The sequence below is a fragment of the Lagenorhynchus albirostris genome, chromosome 17, assembly GCF_949774975.1.
Source record: "Lagenorhynchus albirostris chromosome 17, mLagAlb1.1, whole genome shotgun sequence".
In the NCBI taxonomy this organism is placed as follows: Eukaryota; Metazoa; Chordata; class Mammalia; order Artiodactyla; family Delphinidae; genus Lagenorhynchus; species Lagenorhynchus albirostris.
Genome location: NC_083111.1, coordinates 49,367,651 through 49,389,797, shown reverse-complemented (window position 1 = coordinate 49,389,797; position 22,147 = coordinate 49,367,651). Strand labels below are relative to the sequence as shown.

The window sequence follows — 22,147 nt, the reverse complement described above, 5'->3', positions numbered from 1 at the left end:
AGATTAGTCACAAACTATAGAATTTCTAAAATTCCATTAAAATTATCTATTATTAAGTTTGTAACTGTGGGTCTGTTACATAAAGTGAGGTATGTTTGTACATGTGAGACAAGGAAGAAATAAATAGTTGTTGCTTCCATCAGCTAAAATATGGAGGAGAGGAATTCTCCTTTGGCTCAGAGCTTTAGGATATGTGTGTGTGCATATCATAGATTTAGATAAATTATGTGTAAATTTAATTTTCTCTCTCTCTATGTTTACGTTAAATTTGAAGTACATTCCAGCTGGCTAAAGAGTAGAAATGGCAAGAATGATAATTTGTGGTAGATAAAAATTTGACTAACCTGATAAAAATGAGACAACCCAAATCACTTTTTAACTTTTTAGATTATCATTAGTTTTTACACTTTTCCTCCCTTTTCACCCACCTATTTTTTAGGATTACCTTAAAGATATACTAATCTGTATCTAGCAGATTGTTGCTGGCAACAGAAATAGACCTGGTAAGAGCAGGGTATCTGTTGAAAATAATTTCTCTTTTTCTCTTTCTTCCCCATCATCATCATCATCATCATCACCATCACCACCCCACCATCATCATACGACAGCTCACATTTACTTATTCCTTATTATATTCCAAACTCTGCTTGAGTTATACATAACATATAAATAGACTGAGTCTTGAAAACTATCCTATGAGGTAGGTACTATTATTAGCACACTGCTAATTTTGCTAAAGAACATGAAGCTATCTTATTGCAGGGTTATACAGAAATGAACACAACAACAGAGAAAATTGACAAAGTAGAATAGACGTTTAGAGAAATGGCAGGTTTCAGTGAAGAAATCCAGGTGCAGCCATTGGCATTCTCCCTGGCATCTTCATCAGTAAGTGATTAGATTTCTTGACTAGTTTGGGATGGAAACTATGAGGAGGTGATCTTAATTCTGATTTTTAAATAATGAAACCATTCTGCTGGATATCTGGCTAGACTTAAGCCTAGCAGGAATTTTTTTTGAAAATCTGAATCCTACTTCTGTTCATAAAGCAGTTGAACTGCTTATGCCAAGAAACGATGCTTCATTACTTCCCACAGGACTTCTTAACCTACTCCTTGAGGACCTCGCAGGGTAGATATCGGGTTACTAAGATCACTCCTATTAGAATTCTCTTGCTCTATGTATCACATGATTCCATCTAACACTGGCACAATGGTGTCTGTTTCATGAGAATACCAGGTTCTCTGGGTAGCTTGAGAGTCAATGATGGAGCAGCTCTTCCTCCAGCAGGCACCAGGCCCAGCTCAACTGTACTATCATTGGGCTGTGTTATATATGCTACCAGAAACTCAACTTTCCTGCTTATCCAAAAAGAAAATCTCCTAGCATTTTATATCAATCACTGTTATAAAATTATACCTTGCATTTCTTCACTTTCAATAAATACATGTATTTCCACGTATCATCTTAGTGATTTGTATAAGGCCACCTAATGTACATTTTAAAATTCACTTTTTATAAATTTAGTTTTTCAGTTTTCAGATCCATTTATGTCATTGCTGTTAAAGAGTATTTCTTTTTAAATACCCATACCATAGCCATATGCCTACCTGTTAATCAGCTTGCCAAGAGCCAAGCTCATGGAATGTCAACCTTGATAACATCATTTCTTAATTTCAGTAATTTAGCTTGTAATTCTCATCATATGTTATGTTCCAGGCTCTTTTTATTTTTTTATCTCCATATTCTTTGAAGATTCATAAATTCTTTCCCCCTAAATTTGATCTCTGCTGCTTCAGTCTCTTTATTTGAGAATAAAGGGAACATTCAATGATATTTGAGTTACACTAAAATCCTTTTCATCAGCTCAGTTATTTCTTTACCATTTCTTTTCAACCTTGTCGTATTCATTTCTGGTGCCTATGGCACATTTGCTGTTGTTATAAAAAAATAATAACAAATATCAGCACCATTTATTAAGCATTTTACTAAATGCTAAACCATGTATATACATTATCTCATTTCCTCCTAATCATCGCTGTATGAAATAGATCTCAAAGCCCTTTTTAATAAAGAAACTGAGAGTAAGAGGTTAACCTACCGAAAGTCACCCAGGTGGAGTTTGCTTGTCTCCAGGCTGTGTTCTCATCTCCTACACTGTACTCAAGTACTGCTGCCATATTTTGGTGATATTAGAGTCTTAAAGTACTCCTGACTCACAAACACCAAACTCATAAGCAGCCCATAGATGCCACTCCTCACCAGCCCCAGCCTGTCTCCCCTCTTCTGGTCCCTATTGCTTGTGTTTTGAAAGTCAATTTAAAACACTTAAGGCTGGCCTTAAATGTGTATTCTCAGTGTTGAGAAGAGAGTAAGCTCTAATTAAGGGAACAGCCTAGTTAACAATGGTGATCTACCTGCCAAAAATACTTTGCCTTTAAAAGTCTGAATTTTTTTTATATTGATACTGCCTACAGCTCCATCGTGTGAGGTTTATTTGTATTTACAGACCTTTTTTTTTTTTTAAAACTATCTCTGTGTTGTGTAGTTCATATTATAATGTAAGTTACTTTAGTGGGATTGCTTTCTTCCTAATATGTCTCTTTGACATCAGTGAATGGATCCTTACAAGACAAGAAGCCTGGAAGAAAAGGTGACAAGTGCCCAGGATCAGGTATGTACAAAGAATGGAGAAAAACTCTTTTTTTCCCTTTCTTTTGCTGTGTTGTGCTCCACTCCCAGAACACTGACTCAGTCTATTAGATTGCAGGTTAAATGGATTAATATGAACTTCTGGTCCACATTTGAGTTCTGCAAAATTTATGGGCTATCTTGCTTAATTCTAGAGTGATAAATAAGAAAACAGAAGATTATAAGTGCTACAATAGGGGTAAAATATTTTTGTGATAATTTTGTGGGAACATTACCACCAAAAAGGAACATGTTTTTCTACAGAGAAATAAGCTTTGATTTCCAAATAAACACTGTATCAATAAACTGTGTAGCTTCTCTGTTGAAATCTGATGGACTACCCTTTTAAAAAATATCCTCCAAGTTCATTTAAAAACATTAAATATGGCTAATTTAAAAAGCAAACATCATATACTTACATAAATATTATCAAATTCTCCATATTAATTTTCAGATATACCTACATTGTTTATCAATTATTGCTAATTATTGTAATTATGTAACTCATAGAAGGGTAGTTGGTCTATGCTGAATTATAATTCACATTGTTAAATGTAATAAACAAATTATGTTTTTCTGAACCAATGAAGAGCAGAGAACATTGGTTTTAAGTTGATTCTTAAATTATGTTGAGAGTAGAATAGATGAATCACATGTAAACTGGGATAAAGACAATGCAACAGGCATGAAAGGGTGCATTGGCTACATAGTTAAATTCTGTTTTGAGGGGAAAAGCCCTGAGAAATCATCCACTGGTTAAATAGGAATCATGTCTGCATGTGGTTTTGATGCTTTTATTAAATATAGGCTGTCTGCTTACAAATTTCCTCATATACTTAAAATATGTTTAGAAAGACAGTAACTTAATAGGCATTGCTCTGCAGGTACTTTCAAAGTGAATTGCTAAGGAGATATTTTATAAATTAGTAAGAATTGTTTACAACTGTCAGTGCAGAATGCTTGAAAAATTCAGGGAAGCAATGCCATTTAAAATGTGGAATGTGTAGTTTAAAAAATTATTTCACTAACAATTATATTCCATGAAAGCTTTTAATAGCTTCACTAGAATTTCAGGAATATAGCTCATAAGTACAGCATATGCTCCACAGGCTTTGGATTTAATCTCAGTTATCTCAAAATTGAAAACCAGATTAGCTACAAATAATACTTTCCATGATTTAATGTGAACTTGGGTAGATTACTTAACCTTTCTATGGCTTAGTTCCCTTACCAATTAAATGATCTTTTCACGAATTAGAGTTAATGTATTAAAGTGCATAGCTCAATAGCAAGTATTTAATTGGCACTTGTTCTCAAACAAGGAAGAAAAGAATGGAAATATAAGGTGAATATCCCTAGTTAAAGAGAGAGGGGATGTAGTTGAAAATTTTAATCTAAATAATTGTTAGTATGGAAATGAATAATAACTAAATCTATACATGTGCTTGACTGAAAAGAATCTTCTGTAATTTTCTCTTTGATCCATGAGAGAGTTAGATCGAGGTAGGGATGATAGGCAGAAAGATGACCCAGCAAAGATAGTTCCACACCAGGAAATTTGTAGTGGAACAAAATAGAGTCGTGCTTTGGATCCTTTTCAAAAGTTGTACCTTAATGACTGGATTGCATTTTTGGTTAGGCTGAGTGCACAACTCCAGCAATAGTAAACAGAATTCTATATACTTGACATTCATAGGATTTGTTAGATACTAGGAGAGGCCTTGTAAAGGAGTCAGATCACTTATTCTCAGAAGAAAGTGTTCATTTTTAAATGACATCATCCATCATCCATCACTGGCTTCTGGCTAAAACCCTAAAAAGAGGAAGTCAACTCATTCAGTTACCTGGAAGTAAATTTTACATGCAGCCCACCTTAGAGCAGTAGTTCTCAAACTGTAGTCCACATCTCAATCACCTGGGAGGCTTTTTAAATCCAGGAACATCACCCCTAGAGTTTTGATTAAGTAGGTCTGGAGGGGGTCAGAGAATTGCATTTCCAAAAGTCCTTGGGTGATGTTGAGGTTATTGGTCTGGGTCTACACTTTGAAAACCACTGCCTTAAAGAATACCTAGGAAATTATTTGCTTAGCATAATAAGTCCTTTGCCAAGACTTAAATTTTTTCTAACCTAAAATAATTGGTGTCAAAGTTATAAAACTTTGAAGCCTCAGGCATTCTTTAGTATTCCTTTGGTCCATCCCCTTGTAATGAATTTCTGTCAGGTATCCATAACAAGAATCATTGGCATTGCTTCTAAGGAACTTGTTTTTATTGTATGAACAATGTAAATCATATGAATGACCCAGTTTCCTTTTCTGCCTTTGCTGCTTGTGAGGAAGCTCACAGTCAAAATATAAGCCCCATATGTAGCAGGTGTATAGGATCTCACACTATGCATTTTGTTCACAAGCTTTACTTCTGGCGTTACCTTGTTTTTTATTGACTTCATTTTCCCTTGATACTCATTTCTTCACTGACGATATTATTGAGAGTATTTTATGTATTTTTAAGAATCATCTACATTCCTTCCTGAAGTATAGTGGGATATAAACAAACAAAACAAATATGTGTTATCTTATGCTTATGGAAGCTTTAATATCCTATTTTATCAGGACTTCATGCCTTGGTCTTTGGATTATATAATATGAATAAATGAGAGATTAGAGCATAGCAGATGCCACAAAAGATCAGGTCTTTCTTCCTATTTAGCCCTAGGCAGAAATATTTTTAAAAGTACCTGGAAAGGCGCAGATATCATTTCTGATACCAAGCTCAAAAGGTTAGACATGTATCTGAAATATACTATCACTGCAAATCTGTTTTCTGTGAAATTCACTGAACCTACTTGAAGTTATTCATATTTTCATTTTAGAATAAAATTTCTAGAAGTTAAAACCTGCTAAGTAAAGGCAAGGCTATTTTTTGTTTGTTTTAAATTTACCTTTCTCTTGGCATTAGGCCTGTGCCATTTCCAGGAGAGCAGAACAATCCTATATTCACCACATCAGTCAACATTCATGCACTCTGGGGAAGAGACTGGTGGCTTGGAAGGTGATGCTGAGGTAAGAATATCTGCCTCCTCTAGGTTGTATAATGGAGAAACTGAAACCTGTGCTACCTACCACATAAGCACATCCAGCATAGCCAGTTGTGCTTTACTTCGTAAGTCTTATCTTTACTGAAGAATGGGCTATAGTTGAGAGAAACTGAAGGTAAGGATAAAATAGACCTCACTGTATAAAAAACCAAATTGCTTTTCTCTAATACACAGATAACAGACCACAAATATTACATGACTGCAATGATTAGACCACATAATAATGAAATGTTAGGAATAAGTTTTGCTATTTTCATTCTTCTGTTAAATCTTAAATAGGTACCTCAGAGCAAAGTCTTTGAATGAATAATATGATGAGCCTAAAAATGTTTTGAAAATATAAAGGCAATGAAGGGCAAGAGCAATGAAATAATACTTTTTTTTCCTACACTGGTAGACTTCACACCTCAATTTATTACCAAAAAGTGGTTCAAAAAGATTCTCACTAAAAAAACTTTTTGAATTCTTTATAACACCTCATGAGTATGTATTTTGTTCCAATAACTTATTAATAAATCAGATTGAATTAAAATGCTATAAAGTAAAAAAATTCTATATGTAGGAAAACCATAAGATGATAATAGAAGTTCTTCCTAAACATTTTTGAGGGTGTTAGGGCCTTTATAGGTTTTATAAAATGAAAAATTCTAAAAGCTTTGTTCTTCAGATCATTTATGAGTTTCATTTCCTTAATCTCCTATATTATATAATGATTTTTCTAAATATTAAGGCAAGTCTATACCTAAAAGTTGGTATACAAACACATCATAAATTTTAGCATTTAATAATATCATGGGGCCAATTGCATTATATGTTTGTGTCTGACTAATCTGCATTCAGCAGTTTGAGAATCTAACAGTTTCATATGATTAACTGATTATTTTACAACTTTTAAAAAGAAAAATGTCTTGCCTTTGATTGGTAATCTTGTTCCAGTCTGGGATCTGATCCGGCTACCTGTTTGTATTTGTTAATTTTCATTTGGCGATTTCTCTCCTCTATATCCATAGCACCTATCGAGTAGAAAAAAACCCATAAAATTAATGTTCAGTTCTTATTTCTGAGCCCAACTTACAGGATGTATAAAAGAAGAAATGCTAGGCTGATATATTACTTTCATTCAAGGTAGTATGTACAAATTAAATGTCATTTTTTAGATTTATTTAAGTATGCAAGTTGGTGAATAAAAGCATGATTATTAAATATGTGAAATAATTTAAATCTGAATAAAATGTAAACAAATGTAAATAGAAGACAACAAATCTTCATTAGATAGAAAACACCTTCTGGTACATATATGTCCAGGAGAATATATTTGACAGCACATAAATATGACAATAGTAATATTATAAGAATTTTGGTTTGTAACGAATTCATCAAGGTTCGAATTATTTACTGGAAAGAGGTTGTAAATCTCATTGGTTTCAAATACAATTTTACAATTGCATTTAGAATTATCATAAAATCGTCCCATGTATTAAAGCATGGTTGCTCCAACATACGTGTGGATGCAGTTATCAAGATCTTTTGAACTTGAATTTTCTAGAACTAGGATGAAGAAAGAGGCACTTGGAATAATACTCCTGAAAACATACCATGCCTATAAAGGCACAAAGTATTACTGAAATCATTCTAGGGGAAGAAAAGAATGTAAGGAGGTGAGAAACTGAGATAGTAAGCCTATTATAAGATGAGATTAATGCTGTCTATAACAGGTGCTTCCTCAAAACACATCAACTATAGATATCAAGAAGGTCTTTAAGAACTTTGGTAAGAATAAGAACTAAATTCAGTAAGAAAACCTTAGCAAACATGAAAAAGTGCTTTAAAATTATATTTATGATTTTTATTAAAGAGATTTTGTAGAGAAATTCCATTTCTCATTAATAGGCATAATGGAAAAACAAAATCTCAATTGTATGCTACAAACCTACAAACTGGGAAAAATAATCATAGCTTAGTAGGTTCAGTGGGTTTCTACAATAAAATGTCGTCATGTAAATCCACAAACACTGGGTCTAGGTAAGAATGTAAACATACACACACATACCCCTGGCTTAAGATCATAACTTTAAAACTGCAGTAAAGACATATAGACAAAAGTGTGCCCATTCAAAAATAGGTATTTTAATACTCATCCTGAGAAAAACCTCACTGTATATTTGATAACTGCTAGTAAAAAATTTTTAAGTAAAATTTGACAATTAAAATAAGATACAAAGGGAAGAAAAAGTTTCAAAAAGGATTAAGAAAATCTTGACTAAAAGAATGTATAAAGAGTTTAGATTATATGACATCTAAGTAAAAGAGCAAATTTAAATCAACTAAACAGTTTGAGTCAAATTTTAATAATGATTTGATTAATTGATTCTGTGCCAAATTATAAAATGGGGAATAGAAATAAAATGTTAATATCAGTTGAATGATACACAAAATCAAGTGAGTGATTCCATGATATAAGTGTGAAATATGGTCAAGTATAAATGTCTATTACTCTATTAAAATACAATATTGGAATTGTTTGTACCTCAAGAGATATTCTCAGATAAATATGTTTATTTTCTCCAAGGGCAAGGGAACAAAAAAGCCATCCCAGCTTCAAAAAATTATGTATGCTGAAAAAAATATTAGCTAAATTAAGTGGGAAGTTTCTTTTAAAAAGTTTAATTTTGATATTATAGTAGCAAAACAGTATTTTAAATATAAATAGCACCAATAGACAAAGTTTAAACACATTTTACATATACATAAATAAATATACATATACATATAGACATATACACATACATATGTACATACATATATACATTTTCTAATGTTGAGACTATTTCCTGGACATCGACCTCCTATGACACTACATTAAATTCTTCCTGATTATTAGATAATAATGTGTAATATTCAAATTGTCTCAAATTCTTTTTGGTATAAGGTAAATTATTAATCAAGTAAACTAAGAAAATATGATTTCTTATTTCATTAATATCTTAATATGATTTCTTATTTCATTAATATCTTAATAACATAAGCCATTTAAGAGGTTTAAACCAATAAACTGTTTTTTAAACCAATAAACTAATTGTGGTTATTTTGAACCTAAAAAAGACTACTTAATGTGTCCAAAAAGTTAAAAAGTCATATTTATTGTGTTGGTATGGCAATCAAGTAAAAAAAAAAACAGTTAAGTTATAGGTAGATTTTGTAATCAGAGATGCAATTGAAAATGGCCATATTAACCAACAGTAAGACAGTGGTTGCTTAGGTTTCTACATTTACACTACGAAGATCATCAGTACACCTTCAGTGATTTCTGTAGTGCACTTCAAGCAATAGTTTTAAGTTTGCTTTTCCAAACACACACAAACACACACACTCTTGGGGTCCCAAAGCAGCTTCACACACCACACTTCTTTGAAATAGGGACATAGGTCTGGCAATAATGCAATTCATAATGAAGCTAAACAGTGATCAGAATATTGTAGGATTGCTGACTCAGTGACCCCATCTTGTGATCTTAAGAATGCTCAAATCTGGGGATCTTAAGAGGGAAAAATCTCAAGTCCAACGGCAAAGCACAAAGAAAGAACACCAAAATTCAGAAAACAAATTAGAGAATCTATGATTACAACATCAGGGAAGTTTAAGACTATTAACCTTATCTAAATCCAGAAACTGCATTGGTTAGTATCCCAAATTTTTGTGGCTAATTTAATGATTTTTCTCTTTCTCCACCCTATCCTTTTCTTCTATCGATATATAAATATTTGGCTTCAGGTTTAAAAAAGTCTTCCTTTAATTGAGATTAAAAAGTTTCATTTCACTAAGTGGCTATCTGTTTCATGAGGGTTTCTGATGAAAATAATCACATCTGTAATTCCTTTTTTCTTTGATTATTATATGTCTTCAAAAAACTTAAGATGTGCCTTTAAATAATCTGAGATTAGAAAACAAATTACATTGTTAAAAATTTTTACAAAATAATACATCAAGAATTTGTGGAGTGATCATTAAAAATTTACATTTTATAATTGGATTTCTTCTAAATTTTATCCTTGTAAAGGTACATGTTAAATTTGCTTTCCAGTTAAATTTAAGAATTAAAGACATTTGTGCAATGTCTTAATCAAATTTTTATTAATAGTGAGAGATTTCCAACAAAAACTATTCCTTGTTGAAACTATCTAAATAATTGATGACAATGTAAATAAAATGTATTTGCACAAAATACATACAGAGGTATCATAAATGTAGTCTGAACATAAATCAAAATATTATCTGAGGCCTTTTTCTGATTGAAGCTAAAGAAGTATATTACTTACCTATTAGAAATCTATTTATAAAATTAACTATATTTTGCCAAATCATCAAAGAAAGGAAAAAAATATTTTTGATAACTATCCTATTGAATCCTAGTTTACAAACTTTTCTTCTAAAAAAATACAAACACTGTGGAAGAGGCACAACAAAACAAAAGATGATTATGGACAATAATGATGACAGTGACAGAAATAACATATTCCAAATGGACAAAGTTTAAAAGGGCAAATTCATGTACTCTTTAAATGCTACAGTCACCAGTTAGGCATGTACCAAATTAAGTATAATAAAAAAAGGTATAATCAGTGTATGCAGCTGTTCTCTCACTTTGAAGTAACAATTACACAAGAAAAAGCATAGCTATTTGTGTGCTTATTTTCTAGATTCAGTAGGATAGAGTATAAAACAGTTTACTGATGTCTTTCAAAAGTCAAAGGAATAGGAATAGAAATTGTTAAAATGCATCGAGATAAGAATATGTAATACTTTGTTATAATATTATTTTCAAGGGCAGTACAATTCAAAAAGAAGATACTGTCTTTGGTTTTATTTTACCTGCTCTTTCAAGAGTCTAATAACTGCAAAAACACTTTTCAGAGTGACAGTAATAAACTAGCTGTTGACAAAAAAATTAATGGTCATTTATATGAAAGTTTTCCAAACTAACTGATGTACAAATATTAAAAGAAAATTATTTAAAAATAAAACATATTTGGTACTGTGTATTAAAAGGCTTTACAATGGTCATATTTTTGACCCTGGAATTTCACTTCCCAGGATCTTTCCTAAAGAAATAAATCAATGTGCAAAGATGTACATACATATTCATTACACCATTGTTTGATAATTGCAAAGGCCAGGGAAAAGAAACTCCAAATGTCCAAAATAGGGGATTAGTTAACGGCATTTATGGTGTATCTACAGAATATTATACACTCACAAAAAATGATGAGAACAGTGTGCATGTACATTCACATATATAAATTATATAAAATAAAGACACTGCAATTAGTAATTATAAAACACTAAATGGTGGATATGGTACTATAGTTTGTAGTTTAAAAAACCATATATATTCATAAAAACATATATGCACAAAATTGACAAAAAAGACAAAGACATGGAGTGAAAAACATTTAAGATTTACACACCAGAGTAGTTATCAGTTATCACTGGTTATTAGAAGTTAGTATAAGTGCTTTTGGTTTTTTATTTGGGTTAATATATAGTTTATAAAGTATCCACAATGATTATACATTATACAGAAAAAACATTTTAAAAACACACAAAATATAATGTTTATGTGAACAAGGACAAATTATCCAGTTTGAAAACCTTGTATTTTTGTCATGATTTGACAGAATGCTTTGGAAATAAACGTTAAATAATTTTTAAGATGCAAATATGCAATCATTCATTATTTAATTTATCTTAGGGACAAATATTTGTTAAATAAAACTGTGGGTATATTGATTAAAAGTGGTACAAAATAAGAAATACTGCCAAATGCAATAAAGTGCAGATCTTTCCAATTTTTATGAATGTTAATACAAAAAATGATCTGACATGTTTTTAAATTTTCCATATTAGTTTTTTCAAGTGTAGGACTTAAGAAACTATGCAACAAAAATTAAAGAAGTTACTTTAAAATGATTTCTTCACAGTCACTTGCCTGTAATGAATTTTCTCATATTTTTAGACAAAAACTTTATCATATACTAGAACCACATAAAAAGTACATTTTTGTTAGCTAAATTATTTGTTAAAAGAGATGTACTGCAGGGAATAACAAATATTGGAACACATTAAATTGAGAAAAAATATGGAAATAAATATTGTGAAAAAATTAAAAATTATGCACCAGATTATTTTGTATTACTACTAGGGCAAATAGAAGCGTTTTCTTTTAAAGTGTAAATAAACTTAGTCTTAACTGTGCAACTAAGATACACGAATTTTGAGGAATAATTATTTCAAAATCAATCAATTTTGAGGACTTTTCTACTGCTGTCACTAGGAAATAACACATTTGGAATGAAAGAAAATATAATTTATTTTTCTTATAATGTGTTTACTTATTTGCTCCTAGGAATGCAGGAAAACTGAACTTCATAGTTGCCTAAGTAAAATGTGGAATTAAATGAAACATAAGAGTTCTAGAAACTTATAAACTGTGTCCTACTGTGAGGTTCATAGTTATGGGCTATAGTCTTTTGAATTATGTTCTAAACCTTTATGATCTGTTTTAGATACTTAGGTTACCTGTGTATCTGTTTCTCTATTAACTCTCTGCCATATTCATTAAATAATACTTCAAAGGAGATGTTATAGATAAATTTCAGACTCCTTTCACTACAGTCAAAAGAAACTAATATGCAAACTACTTTAGGACATAAGTTATAAGGAGTGATCTACTGATCTCAGGAAACAGATTATGTCTACTTTTGACGTCTACATTCAGTGAACAGACTTACTGAGATTTTATTATTCAGAGGACTTGGATTTTAGCACCATTTTAGGTTTCAACATGTAAAATCAGGATGTACTTGGGATCACGGTGGAAGATCAGGGTTTTGTCCATGGAGAGTGCAGAGGAGGTAATCATCACAGAGTTGATAGGGCTTTGGAATTGCCCAGATTTAGGGTAATGAGTATATTTATGATACATAGGATTGAATAAAATCTTAAAAACAGCACTGGTTTAGAAGGTGAGAGTCAAGACTTGGGCTCGAGTCTTAATTTCATGAGCCCTATAACTGCAAGCACTTCATTTCACCCTTCTGAGCATAAAGTTCATCATCTGTAAAATGAATAATTTTGGACCAGATACTCATTATGATTCCTTCTGCTCTACAACTCTCTGGTTAGTTAATTCTGAAGGCAAATGATGTTTGTTTGTTCTTTTATATTGTAATACCTACTTCATCAATATAGATAATGTAAAGTGTACTAGAAATTCTTGCTCTATTTGCCCTGGTATTGCATTCATTAAAGTTTCCTTTATAGAATGTGTGTATGCATGTGTGTGTGTGTGTGTGTGTGTGTGTGTGTGTGTGTGTGTGTGTGTGTGTGTGTGTGTGTGTGTGTACAGAGGCAGGGAGAGGAATGGGATGAAGGAAGGGAGGGAAGGAGAAAGGCAAACAAAGAGGAAGGGAGGGAAAGAGAAAATTGAAAAGCTCATTAAACCAGGAACTTTGCCCAGGAAAAAAATCATAAAGGTGATCTAATCTAGAAGCATCTTTTAGACTAGCTAAAGTGTAACTGTTTCACCTACATATTGATACATTTGTTGCAGGGTGTACAGTGACATCTTTAGGAGAAAATGTTTAGCAATCTTCTAATAACTTAATTATTTTAAACTTGTTAGTCACAATTCCTATATCTTTAAAATAACCTTTAGTTCAGAGGATAAACTAAATCCTAAAATGAAAGGCCTTAAAGAAGGAATGCAATGATTATCATTAAAATTGCTTCTAAGAAAAAATGCAATAACCATTGATAAAAGATAAAAACATGAGTCAGATTCATCAGGTTAATAAACTATTTCTCATATGTGTTCAGCACTTTGGAATGTTCTGACTTTTCCCTGATAGCTAAAATCTACATTAAGGAAGAGATAATCCACAGAGTAGCACGTATTATTACCATGAGTATGACTTGTCTCCTATTGTGTTTTGGTATGACACAATTATCACAGACCACTGTGTCCCACATCTGGGGCCTAATTAACATATCCTTAAGATATATTTCAACTACATCCACTCTTTACACACATCAAAAGATTGCACAGAAGATATGAAAGCATAATAAAGAAATTTAAATGCATCTTTACATTTGTTTGTTTAGAAAAAAATAGAAATTTAAATATACTTAGAAATATTGACAGTTAATTTAAAAATCATGAAAAAATAAAAATATCCATCATATAAAAACTGGGATGAGACCTATGCTGGAAAAGAGACCCATATAATTTTTCTTATGTATATTAGTGTGGTAATTAATAATAAATCTATATATACCCTTGAATGAAGGATTTAGATATATGGCTTTCAAGTAGTACTTGTGCTTGGACATCAAGCTGTATTTCTTTCTCCAAGGATGCTAATATTGATTACTATTGGTCAATGGTACAAGAATCAGTATATGGAGCAACTAATGTCACATAGTATACAACTCCCTCAGAATTCAAAGAAATGCATTCTAAATATTTCATGAATAGGGACATGTTACAAAACATTCCTGTTCAATACTGAGAAGAAAGAGGAATAAAATTTAGATGAGATCACTCAGAGAAAGAAGGATGAGGATTAGATGAAGAGGCATCAGGAGAGACTAACCTAAGTTAGAGACTGAAATGAATTTCATTCAACTTTCCAAATACCCACATGGTAATATCAGTTGCACTGAGGATCCTTAAATAAAACTGCAAATTGGATTGAGTGGTCTCCACTGACATTAGTGTTCCCTTTCTGAATTCCTCTCTTCCTGCTCTCCTCTTCCTAGACCTCTAGTATTGTTCTTTCACGTTGTTCGCAGTAAAATGTCCCCTCTTGCATTCTCCACCTTGTCACAGATAAAATGCCCATTTCCTGAGGCTAAGGGTATGGATTCTGGCACCAAATCTGATTCCTTCAGTTTAAATTCCAGCTTTAAATGACTGGAGTAAGTTATTTAACTGATCCGTATCTGAATTTTTCAATTTATAAACTAGAATTAAAAATAGTATTTACAAAGGGTGGGAAACTCAGTTATGGATTAAAATAATTTATACTACAGTGACTTAAAATTATCCAAAATGTTGACAGCATTTCTGAAATCTGTGATTGAGGAAATGCAAAGTTCAAGTTGGTTTTGATCACTGAGTCCTAGTTTTGCAACTACTCCAAGCCCAAACCCTCCCAATCCCCTTGTTTGAGCTAGTTCTTACACTGGGTCTCCCAAGAGTAAAATCTATAGTATGTGGAATTAACTTCCAAGTCATCAATTATTCATCACCATTCCAAGTTTGGTAAGTGGGGCCCACCGTATCTAGTATAAAAACAATGGAGTTTTACATGATGTGAGCATTTGTGCCTGTATAAGTGAGCCTTACATATTTGCGCTATAAAGTTAGAATACCCAAATGTAGAGAGCCTCTTAATGTATCTCCAATACTGAGTCAAGTGCAATATGTTATCTGGTTACTGCTGGTTCCCTCTTATTTCACGGTGACTTTACTCAAAGAAAAACTTTATCACTGAGTACTGTAGTTAAGTCTGATATTATGAAACTTTATGTCTCAAAGGTTCCCCCAAATGTCATATTTGCCAAACCCAGTGATCATTCCTCAGAACCATTCTACTGGCCCTCACTGCAGCATTGGATATAATTACTACACTATCCTTGACATTCTCTCCTTCAACTGTTTGGCTGTGCACTGTAATGCCACTCCTTTAGTTCACTCTTTACCAGACATTGTGTTGGCTCATCTTTCTCAGTCCATCTTTCAAATACATACATTTCCTAAAGTTTTATTCTATCCCTGAGTGACTCTGTCTAAATCCACAGCTTCAACTGTCACTTCCATGATGAGGGTTCCTACCTTCACCTTTCCTTTAACCCTAAGATTCACATTTCTGGTTATCTCCTAAATGCACCTAAAATCCCCATCAGCACCTAAAACTCAGCTTGTCCCAAACAAGTTAAAGTTACTTCTCATGTCTGCTCTTCCTTTAGTTATCAGTAAATGTCTAAAATATCCAGAATCTATTTCTTTGGTAATTGCCTTGCTTGTTCTTGATCTTTCTTGGTTAACTGACCACTGCTTTAGACTCAAAGCTTTAGTCCTTTCTTGGTTTCCCAGCTCATCCGCTGTAGTCATCTTTTCTCTCTGAAGCTGTAGGTCAACCCTATCCATTACCATGCTCTGTGTTGGGGTGGGACTTGGCTCTTAATTGCTTGAGTTGTGTTAGATTAAGTAAGTTTTTCTATTAGCATATATTTAGTACTGTTTGTATAGATATACTGTTTGTATATCTATTAGCATATATTTAGTACTGTAATATATTAAAATTCATTTTAACTTTGTATATTTTCAATAATTTTTAAAGTCAGATTTATTACGGCATAATTTACAAAAATTAATATTCACACTACTTAGGTACAAAGGTCTATGACATTTGATAAATATATATAGTCATGCAGCCTCGCTGCAAGCTACAGAGTATTTCTGTCACCCTAAAGTGTTCCCTGGTGTAGCTTTGCTGTCAGTCCTCTCTCTGCCAGCTCGGATAACCACTGATCAGATTTTGATCTAGCTTTTAATTTTTCTTCAATAATGTTTTTACACTAAAATTTTATTTGAACAAGGCGTAGCAAATGAAATGGAACAACGCTTTTAAAAATACACAGTTAAAATCTTGCGTTCTAGAACTTGATACTAATGTTCTGGCACAATTAAGCTCTTAACAATGATAGTAATACTCTGTACATGCCAGGAATTGTGCTAAGAGCTTTGCATGTGTTATAATTATGTTACTCAATCAGCACAGCTGTTTGTGGTAGGACTTATTATTTTTTCAATTTTACTCATTAGAAAATTTGTAAGGTGGCTGACATTGGTCTGTTCTCCAAAACTTATAATCTGAAATATTTAGTCATGAAATGACTCTCTCTCAACACACCACTCTCAACTCTTGTTTAATTCTTTTTTCTTCCCAATGTTCTCCCTTTTAAAACTTCCCTTTTTCGTTTCTAGCTGAATCTCCTCTTTGACTAATTTTCTTTTTTGGTAATGTTTCTTCAACTTATTTCCCTATGAGCCAATCTTAACCTGTGATATAGTCATTTTTAATCTGTAATCTTCCTTTTAGAGATTCCTTCTGATTCTCATCCCTTACTTTGAATTGGTCAATCAACTTCCTTCACACTCTGCATGACCTTATAATCTATGACTAGGTTCTTCCCATCAGTTGCATCATGTAATTAATTAATGCAATACTTCTATTTATTGTCTTTCATTTTCCGTTAAACTTTGCTTTTCCCATTATTAGTTCCCTTCCTCATCCCTACCCTCACATCCCACACCCCATCGCCTCAAGCCTTCAAGCAGGCTGATAAAAGAAACCACCATCTGTCAAGTCACATCTTTCTCTTCAGCTAAATTATAACCTAATTTACATTCCCTTGGCAATTATCTCCAATATATTCATGCCAACTTACCCTTTTTTATATTAAACCTATTTGTTGCTCATGCCAACCCATTTGTATTACAATATTTTTATAGATATTAAAATATAGACCTTTAAACAAGCAAAGAGGAAGAAAGTGATCTGAAAACAATCATGATGTGCTTTTACCATGATTTATGAATATTCAGCAAGTATTGTGTATATGTTAATACTTATTAAATAACTTGCTTACTAACTTGGCTTAACAATATGTACACTTTCCTTTCAACTGAAATAATTTAAAAAATATATTTTAACCATAACTACCATCCAGAGCTATACTTTTTTTTTGCGGTACGCGGGCCTCTCAGTGTTGTGGCCTCTCCCGTTGGGAGCACAGGGAAAGCCCACTGTAAAATATTTTTCTGAAAAGGCATTTAAGTGTCAGTGGCAGATGAGTTTTAAATATTTCAGATTTCCAGACAGATGAGTAAAGAAAGTATAGCTCTGGGGTTTCCCAGGTGGAGCAGTGGTTGAGAGTCTGCCTGCCGATGCAGGGGACACGGGTTCGTGCCCCGGTCCGGGAAGATCCCACATGCCGCGGAGCGGCTGGGCCCGTGAGCCATGGCCGCTGAGCCTGCGCGTCCGGAGCCTGTGCTCCCAACGGGAGAGGCCACAACACTGAGAGGCCTGCGTACCGCAAAAAAAAAAAAAAAAAATTTTACAGCAAAAATAATTCTTCTCCTGAAATTTAAATGCCCTTATTTTACCTTTTGTTTATTGATCTTAATTACGTATGTATCTCCTGGCTCCTTTACATAGTTGGGTTCTTCTTATTCTTCTGGTTTAGTTCAGATATTACTTCTTCAGACAAGACTTCCTGGATCACTCCATTTAAAATAACTTCTTCCTCATTCCAGTTGCAATAGGTTACATAAGTGTTTTTAATAGCACTTATAACTATCTAAACTTACCGAATTTAGTGGCCATTAACCCTCCCAAAAATATAATTTTCACAACGGGAGAGACCTTGTCTGCTGTTGTCATTGTTATATCCCCAGCACCTAGAATAACACCTGACATATAATAAATATTCAGTAGATATTTGTTGAACAATGAATTTTCAGGCTGTGAAATACCTTTGTATCACTGGAATAAGAATTTCAGAAATACCTCTCTTTTAATTCAGCCAATTGTGATATATGATAGTTTAATATGCCATTATGATACCTATAGAATTATGCATCTGGCATAGTCAAACTTGCAGATTGTGTATTTTATAAAGGTATCTTAATAACCTCTGCTTTGGATATTTCTTCCTCTCTTAATAAAGACTATCATTATTTACACAGCAAACCTAGAATTAACTATAATTCTGAGTAGAAAATATATACATTGGTGTTCAAAAAACACTGAGAAGGAATTTGAATAGTTTGAACAATTCATGACATATGTATTAAAAGTAACTTTTTAGCTACCTGCCAGACACTTTATGAAAAATTTATCTAATCTTTAAAACAATCTTTCACTCCTATATAAGAAAAATGGTAGCTCACAGTTTTTTTTGTTTATTTTTCCTTTTTGGCATTCATTTGCTTACTGTTGAAATAGAAATTTTTTCATTTTGGCTTGTCATTTGTTTTTATTCTTCTGAGGATTGAAAGTATATGCATAGGCACACACACACACACACACACACACACAAATTATCAACTCTCTTTTACTAAAGACGAAGCTGGAACTTGGAGAGATTATGATGCCTAAGATCACAGAGGCCTTCAAATCTCACACTTTACTGCTACATCAGCATTCATGCTTCCTTAATAGGACAATAGAGGATAAAACATTACTTGTTTGACTGTCCTTTAAGTAAAGCATATTTGTTTTTTAAAAATATCTAGAATTAAGTAGTTTGTCTTGTTTTTCGTGCTACAGATGGACAACCAAACTGGTCAATAAGCACAGTCCAATGCCCAGCTCTACTATTAAAATATTTTTCTCTCCATTTTTAAACAATCCTAGAAGTGGGTATATTATCTGAACTCCTTACTCATTCATTGTTTACGTAGATTATTGATATATTAAATTTAGATTCAAAACCCTATTGCAAAACCCGTGATTTTGCTAATAACAAACATAAATCATAAGTGAAGAGGTAAATAAGTATATCTTTCTGAAAAAATAACCTTTGGTATAATTTTTTTAGTAGTAATAATTTAAAAGAACTACCATTTTTTGATTATCTAGTATAGACAAAACTCCATGACAAGTTCTTTACAAGTATTACTACTTTCAATTTTTTTCAAATTACAAAAAATATAGAAATAATTGTTTCTCATTTCTATGTCAATAAAATTATTCAGTTAGATGGCTGGATATATATCATAATTTATTTACCCATTCCTCCATTACTTAACATTCACGGTAGCATCCTTTTTGTTGCTACAAATAATGCTTTAGTGAAACTTGTACATACAATTTTATCTGAATCTCTATTTGCACCATATCAGAATCTGCAAATATTTTTAAGGCCCTTGGTGTATATTAAAAAAATTGTTTTTTAGAAATATTAAATTATGCTGCCACTATTTTACCATACTCTCCCCAGCATTAAAGTGCTGTTTTTTAACTAGGTAAAACATAGTATCTTTAAAAAAAAAAAGTCACCTATATGGTTATGAAAAAAATAAAGTATTTTTTATATATTTACTGACCACTGAATTTCTTGTTTAGTGAAATGTCTGTATATGTCTTTTGCCCATTTTTCTATTAGAGTTTTATAGAATATATAATTTGTTCAACAAAGTGATTCAGGTGTTAAGGCTTTTAATACTCTGAGTTGCTGCAAATAATGTTTCACAATTTGTTGTTTGCCTTTTAACTTGTTTATGCTGATTTTGATATTTTGAAGTTTATACCTGAGACACTGTAGTCAGATCTCTCTTTTTAAATTTACTTCACTGCTTTTATTCTTAGAAAGGCTTTCTCCCTCCAGAGAAAAGCTCTTTTATGCTTTCATTAAACATAATTAACTCAATCTCACCACAGTTCATTCTGTTTAATAGGAAGCTGCCCAAAGTCTCGTCCCTAGCGGGTGACAAAACTTGGTTTAGAATTCAGACCTAAATGGGTTCAATGTTCTTGCTGTTTCTATCCAACTCTCTTGCCTCAGAAATGATAACGTTCATTTCTGGTGTAGCAGTCCTGATGCACAACTTTGTACGACAACTAGCTCCTAAACTGGTAGCCACAAACTAGTATAAGATATGTGTAATGCATAAAACAAAATAAACTAATTTTATCTTTCTATCATATCATTGAAAGAATGCTTACACATCAAAATGCATTGGCTTCAATACAGCGGATTCAAAATAAAAACTTTTTTAATATGTTTTATACAATAATAAAATAATAGTTTCACTTGTATAGTGCTTACTATGTGCCAGACACTGTTTTTAGGTGCTTTACATATTAAATATTAACTGATTTCATCCTTAAAAAAGCAGTTTGACGTAGCAGTATTCAGTTGGCCAAAAAGTTCGTTTGGTTATTTCCGTAAGATGGCTCTAGTAGCACTTAGTTGTCTTTAACTTCATTCGAAACAATTTTGTTAGATTTTATTGTGACAGCTGTCATATCAACATGCATTTTTAAAAAACTTACCAAAATTGGTGAATTTTTGTGTAGCCATTTTAATATTGAAGATGGAAGAAAAAGAGCAACATTTTCCGCATATTACGCTTTATGATTTCAAGAAAGGTAAAAACACAACAGAAGCACAAAAACGATTTGTGTACTGTCCAGAATTAGTCAACAGAAAATGCATAATCTTCCATCAGTATAATGCAAGACCGCATGTTTCTTTGACGACCAGGCAATAACTGTTACAGCCTGGCTGGGAAGTTCTGATTCATCCACTGTATTCACCAGACATTGCATCTTCAGATTTCCATTTATTTAGGTCTTTACAAAATTCTCTTAATGGAAAAAATGTCAATTCCCTGGAAGACTATAAAAGGCACCTGTAACAGTTCTTTGCTCAAAAAGATAAAAAGTTTTGGGAAGATGGAATTATGAAGTTGCCTGAAAAATGGCAGAAGGTAGTGGAACAAAACAGTAAATACATTGTTCAATAAAGTTCTTGGTGAAAATGAAAAATGTGTCTTTTATTTTTACTTAAAAACCGAAGGAACTGTTTGGCCAACCCAATATTATTATCTCCATTTTACAGGTGAGGAATCTGAGGCAGAGAGAGCAACTTTCTCAGAATCACACAGCAAGTAAGTGGTGAGACTGACCAGGCAGTCTAGCTGTATAGTCTGTGCTCTAATACTGCTTCTCAGACTGTTTCTTACCAGAACAATACTTCCTCCAACACAGATATTCTTATGAAAGAGAGTTAAACTGGACAATTGGCCTAGGTAAAATTGAATGTCATAGTATTAACAGGGCATGAATAATATTTTGAAAATTTAGCAGTAACATTTTACAATCAGGATTAAGTTCTTAATGCACAGTTCACTAGCAAGATTAGGGCTAAAACTAGATCTCCTGACTTCTAATAATCTTTCCAATTTCCTCCACACCACTCCACACAAGGAAGAAATGCTCAAAACCACGTTTATTTCATGTTTGGGTATTCCTATTATTTCAAGATCCATGAACTTTCTTAACTCTCTTCTCTTATATTTGAGTATTTATAGGCTTTAAAGAATTAAGTATTACACTTTATCAATAGTAGCTTTCATATATGATGTGATGTTTTTAGATATATGTACATATACATATTTCATTTGAGCCTTTTTGGTTAAAAGATCACAATATTACTTAATAAAATGTTAAGCTTAAACTTATATAAAAAATTTCTCGAATCTACTGTGTCTCTCATAACATCTAA

The 22,147-nt window shown here is 32.4% G+C and overlaps 1 protein-coding gene and 1 long non-coding RNA gene across 39 annotated transcripts in view; one reads left to right on the top strand and one right to left on the bottom strand.

Moving 5' to 3' along the window:
* The window catches only part of RIMS2 (regulating synaptic membrane exocytosis 2), a 576,987-nt gene that overhangs the window by 145,597 nt on the left and 409,243 nt on the right, over positions 1-22,147 (bottom strand). For 16 of the 38 annotated variants that reach the window (XM_060127293.1, XM_060127300.1, XM_060127290.1 and 13 more), the window contains one exon: positions 6,701-6,801. The exons of the other annotated variants lie outside the window; for them this stretch is intronic. In XM_060127293.1, coding sequence (XP_059983276.1) covers positions 6,701-6,801 — 101 coding nt within the window. The remainder of the gene's footprint in view (positions 1-6,700; positions 6,802-22,147) is intronic. 38 annotated transcript variants of the gene reach the window in all.
* LOC132507758 (uncharacterized) lies at positions 768-21,532 on the top strand. Its single transcript, XR_009536297.1, has 4 exons — positions 768-888; positions 2,615-2,674; positions 5,650-5,753; positions 21,482-21,532. It is a non-coding gene; the product is annotated as an uncharacterized LOC132507758 (long non-coding RNA).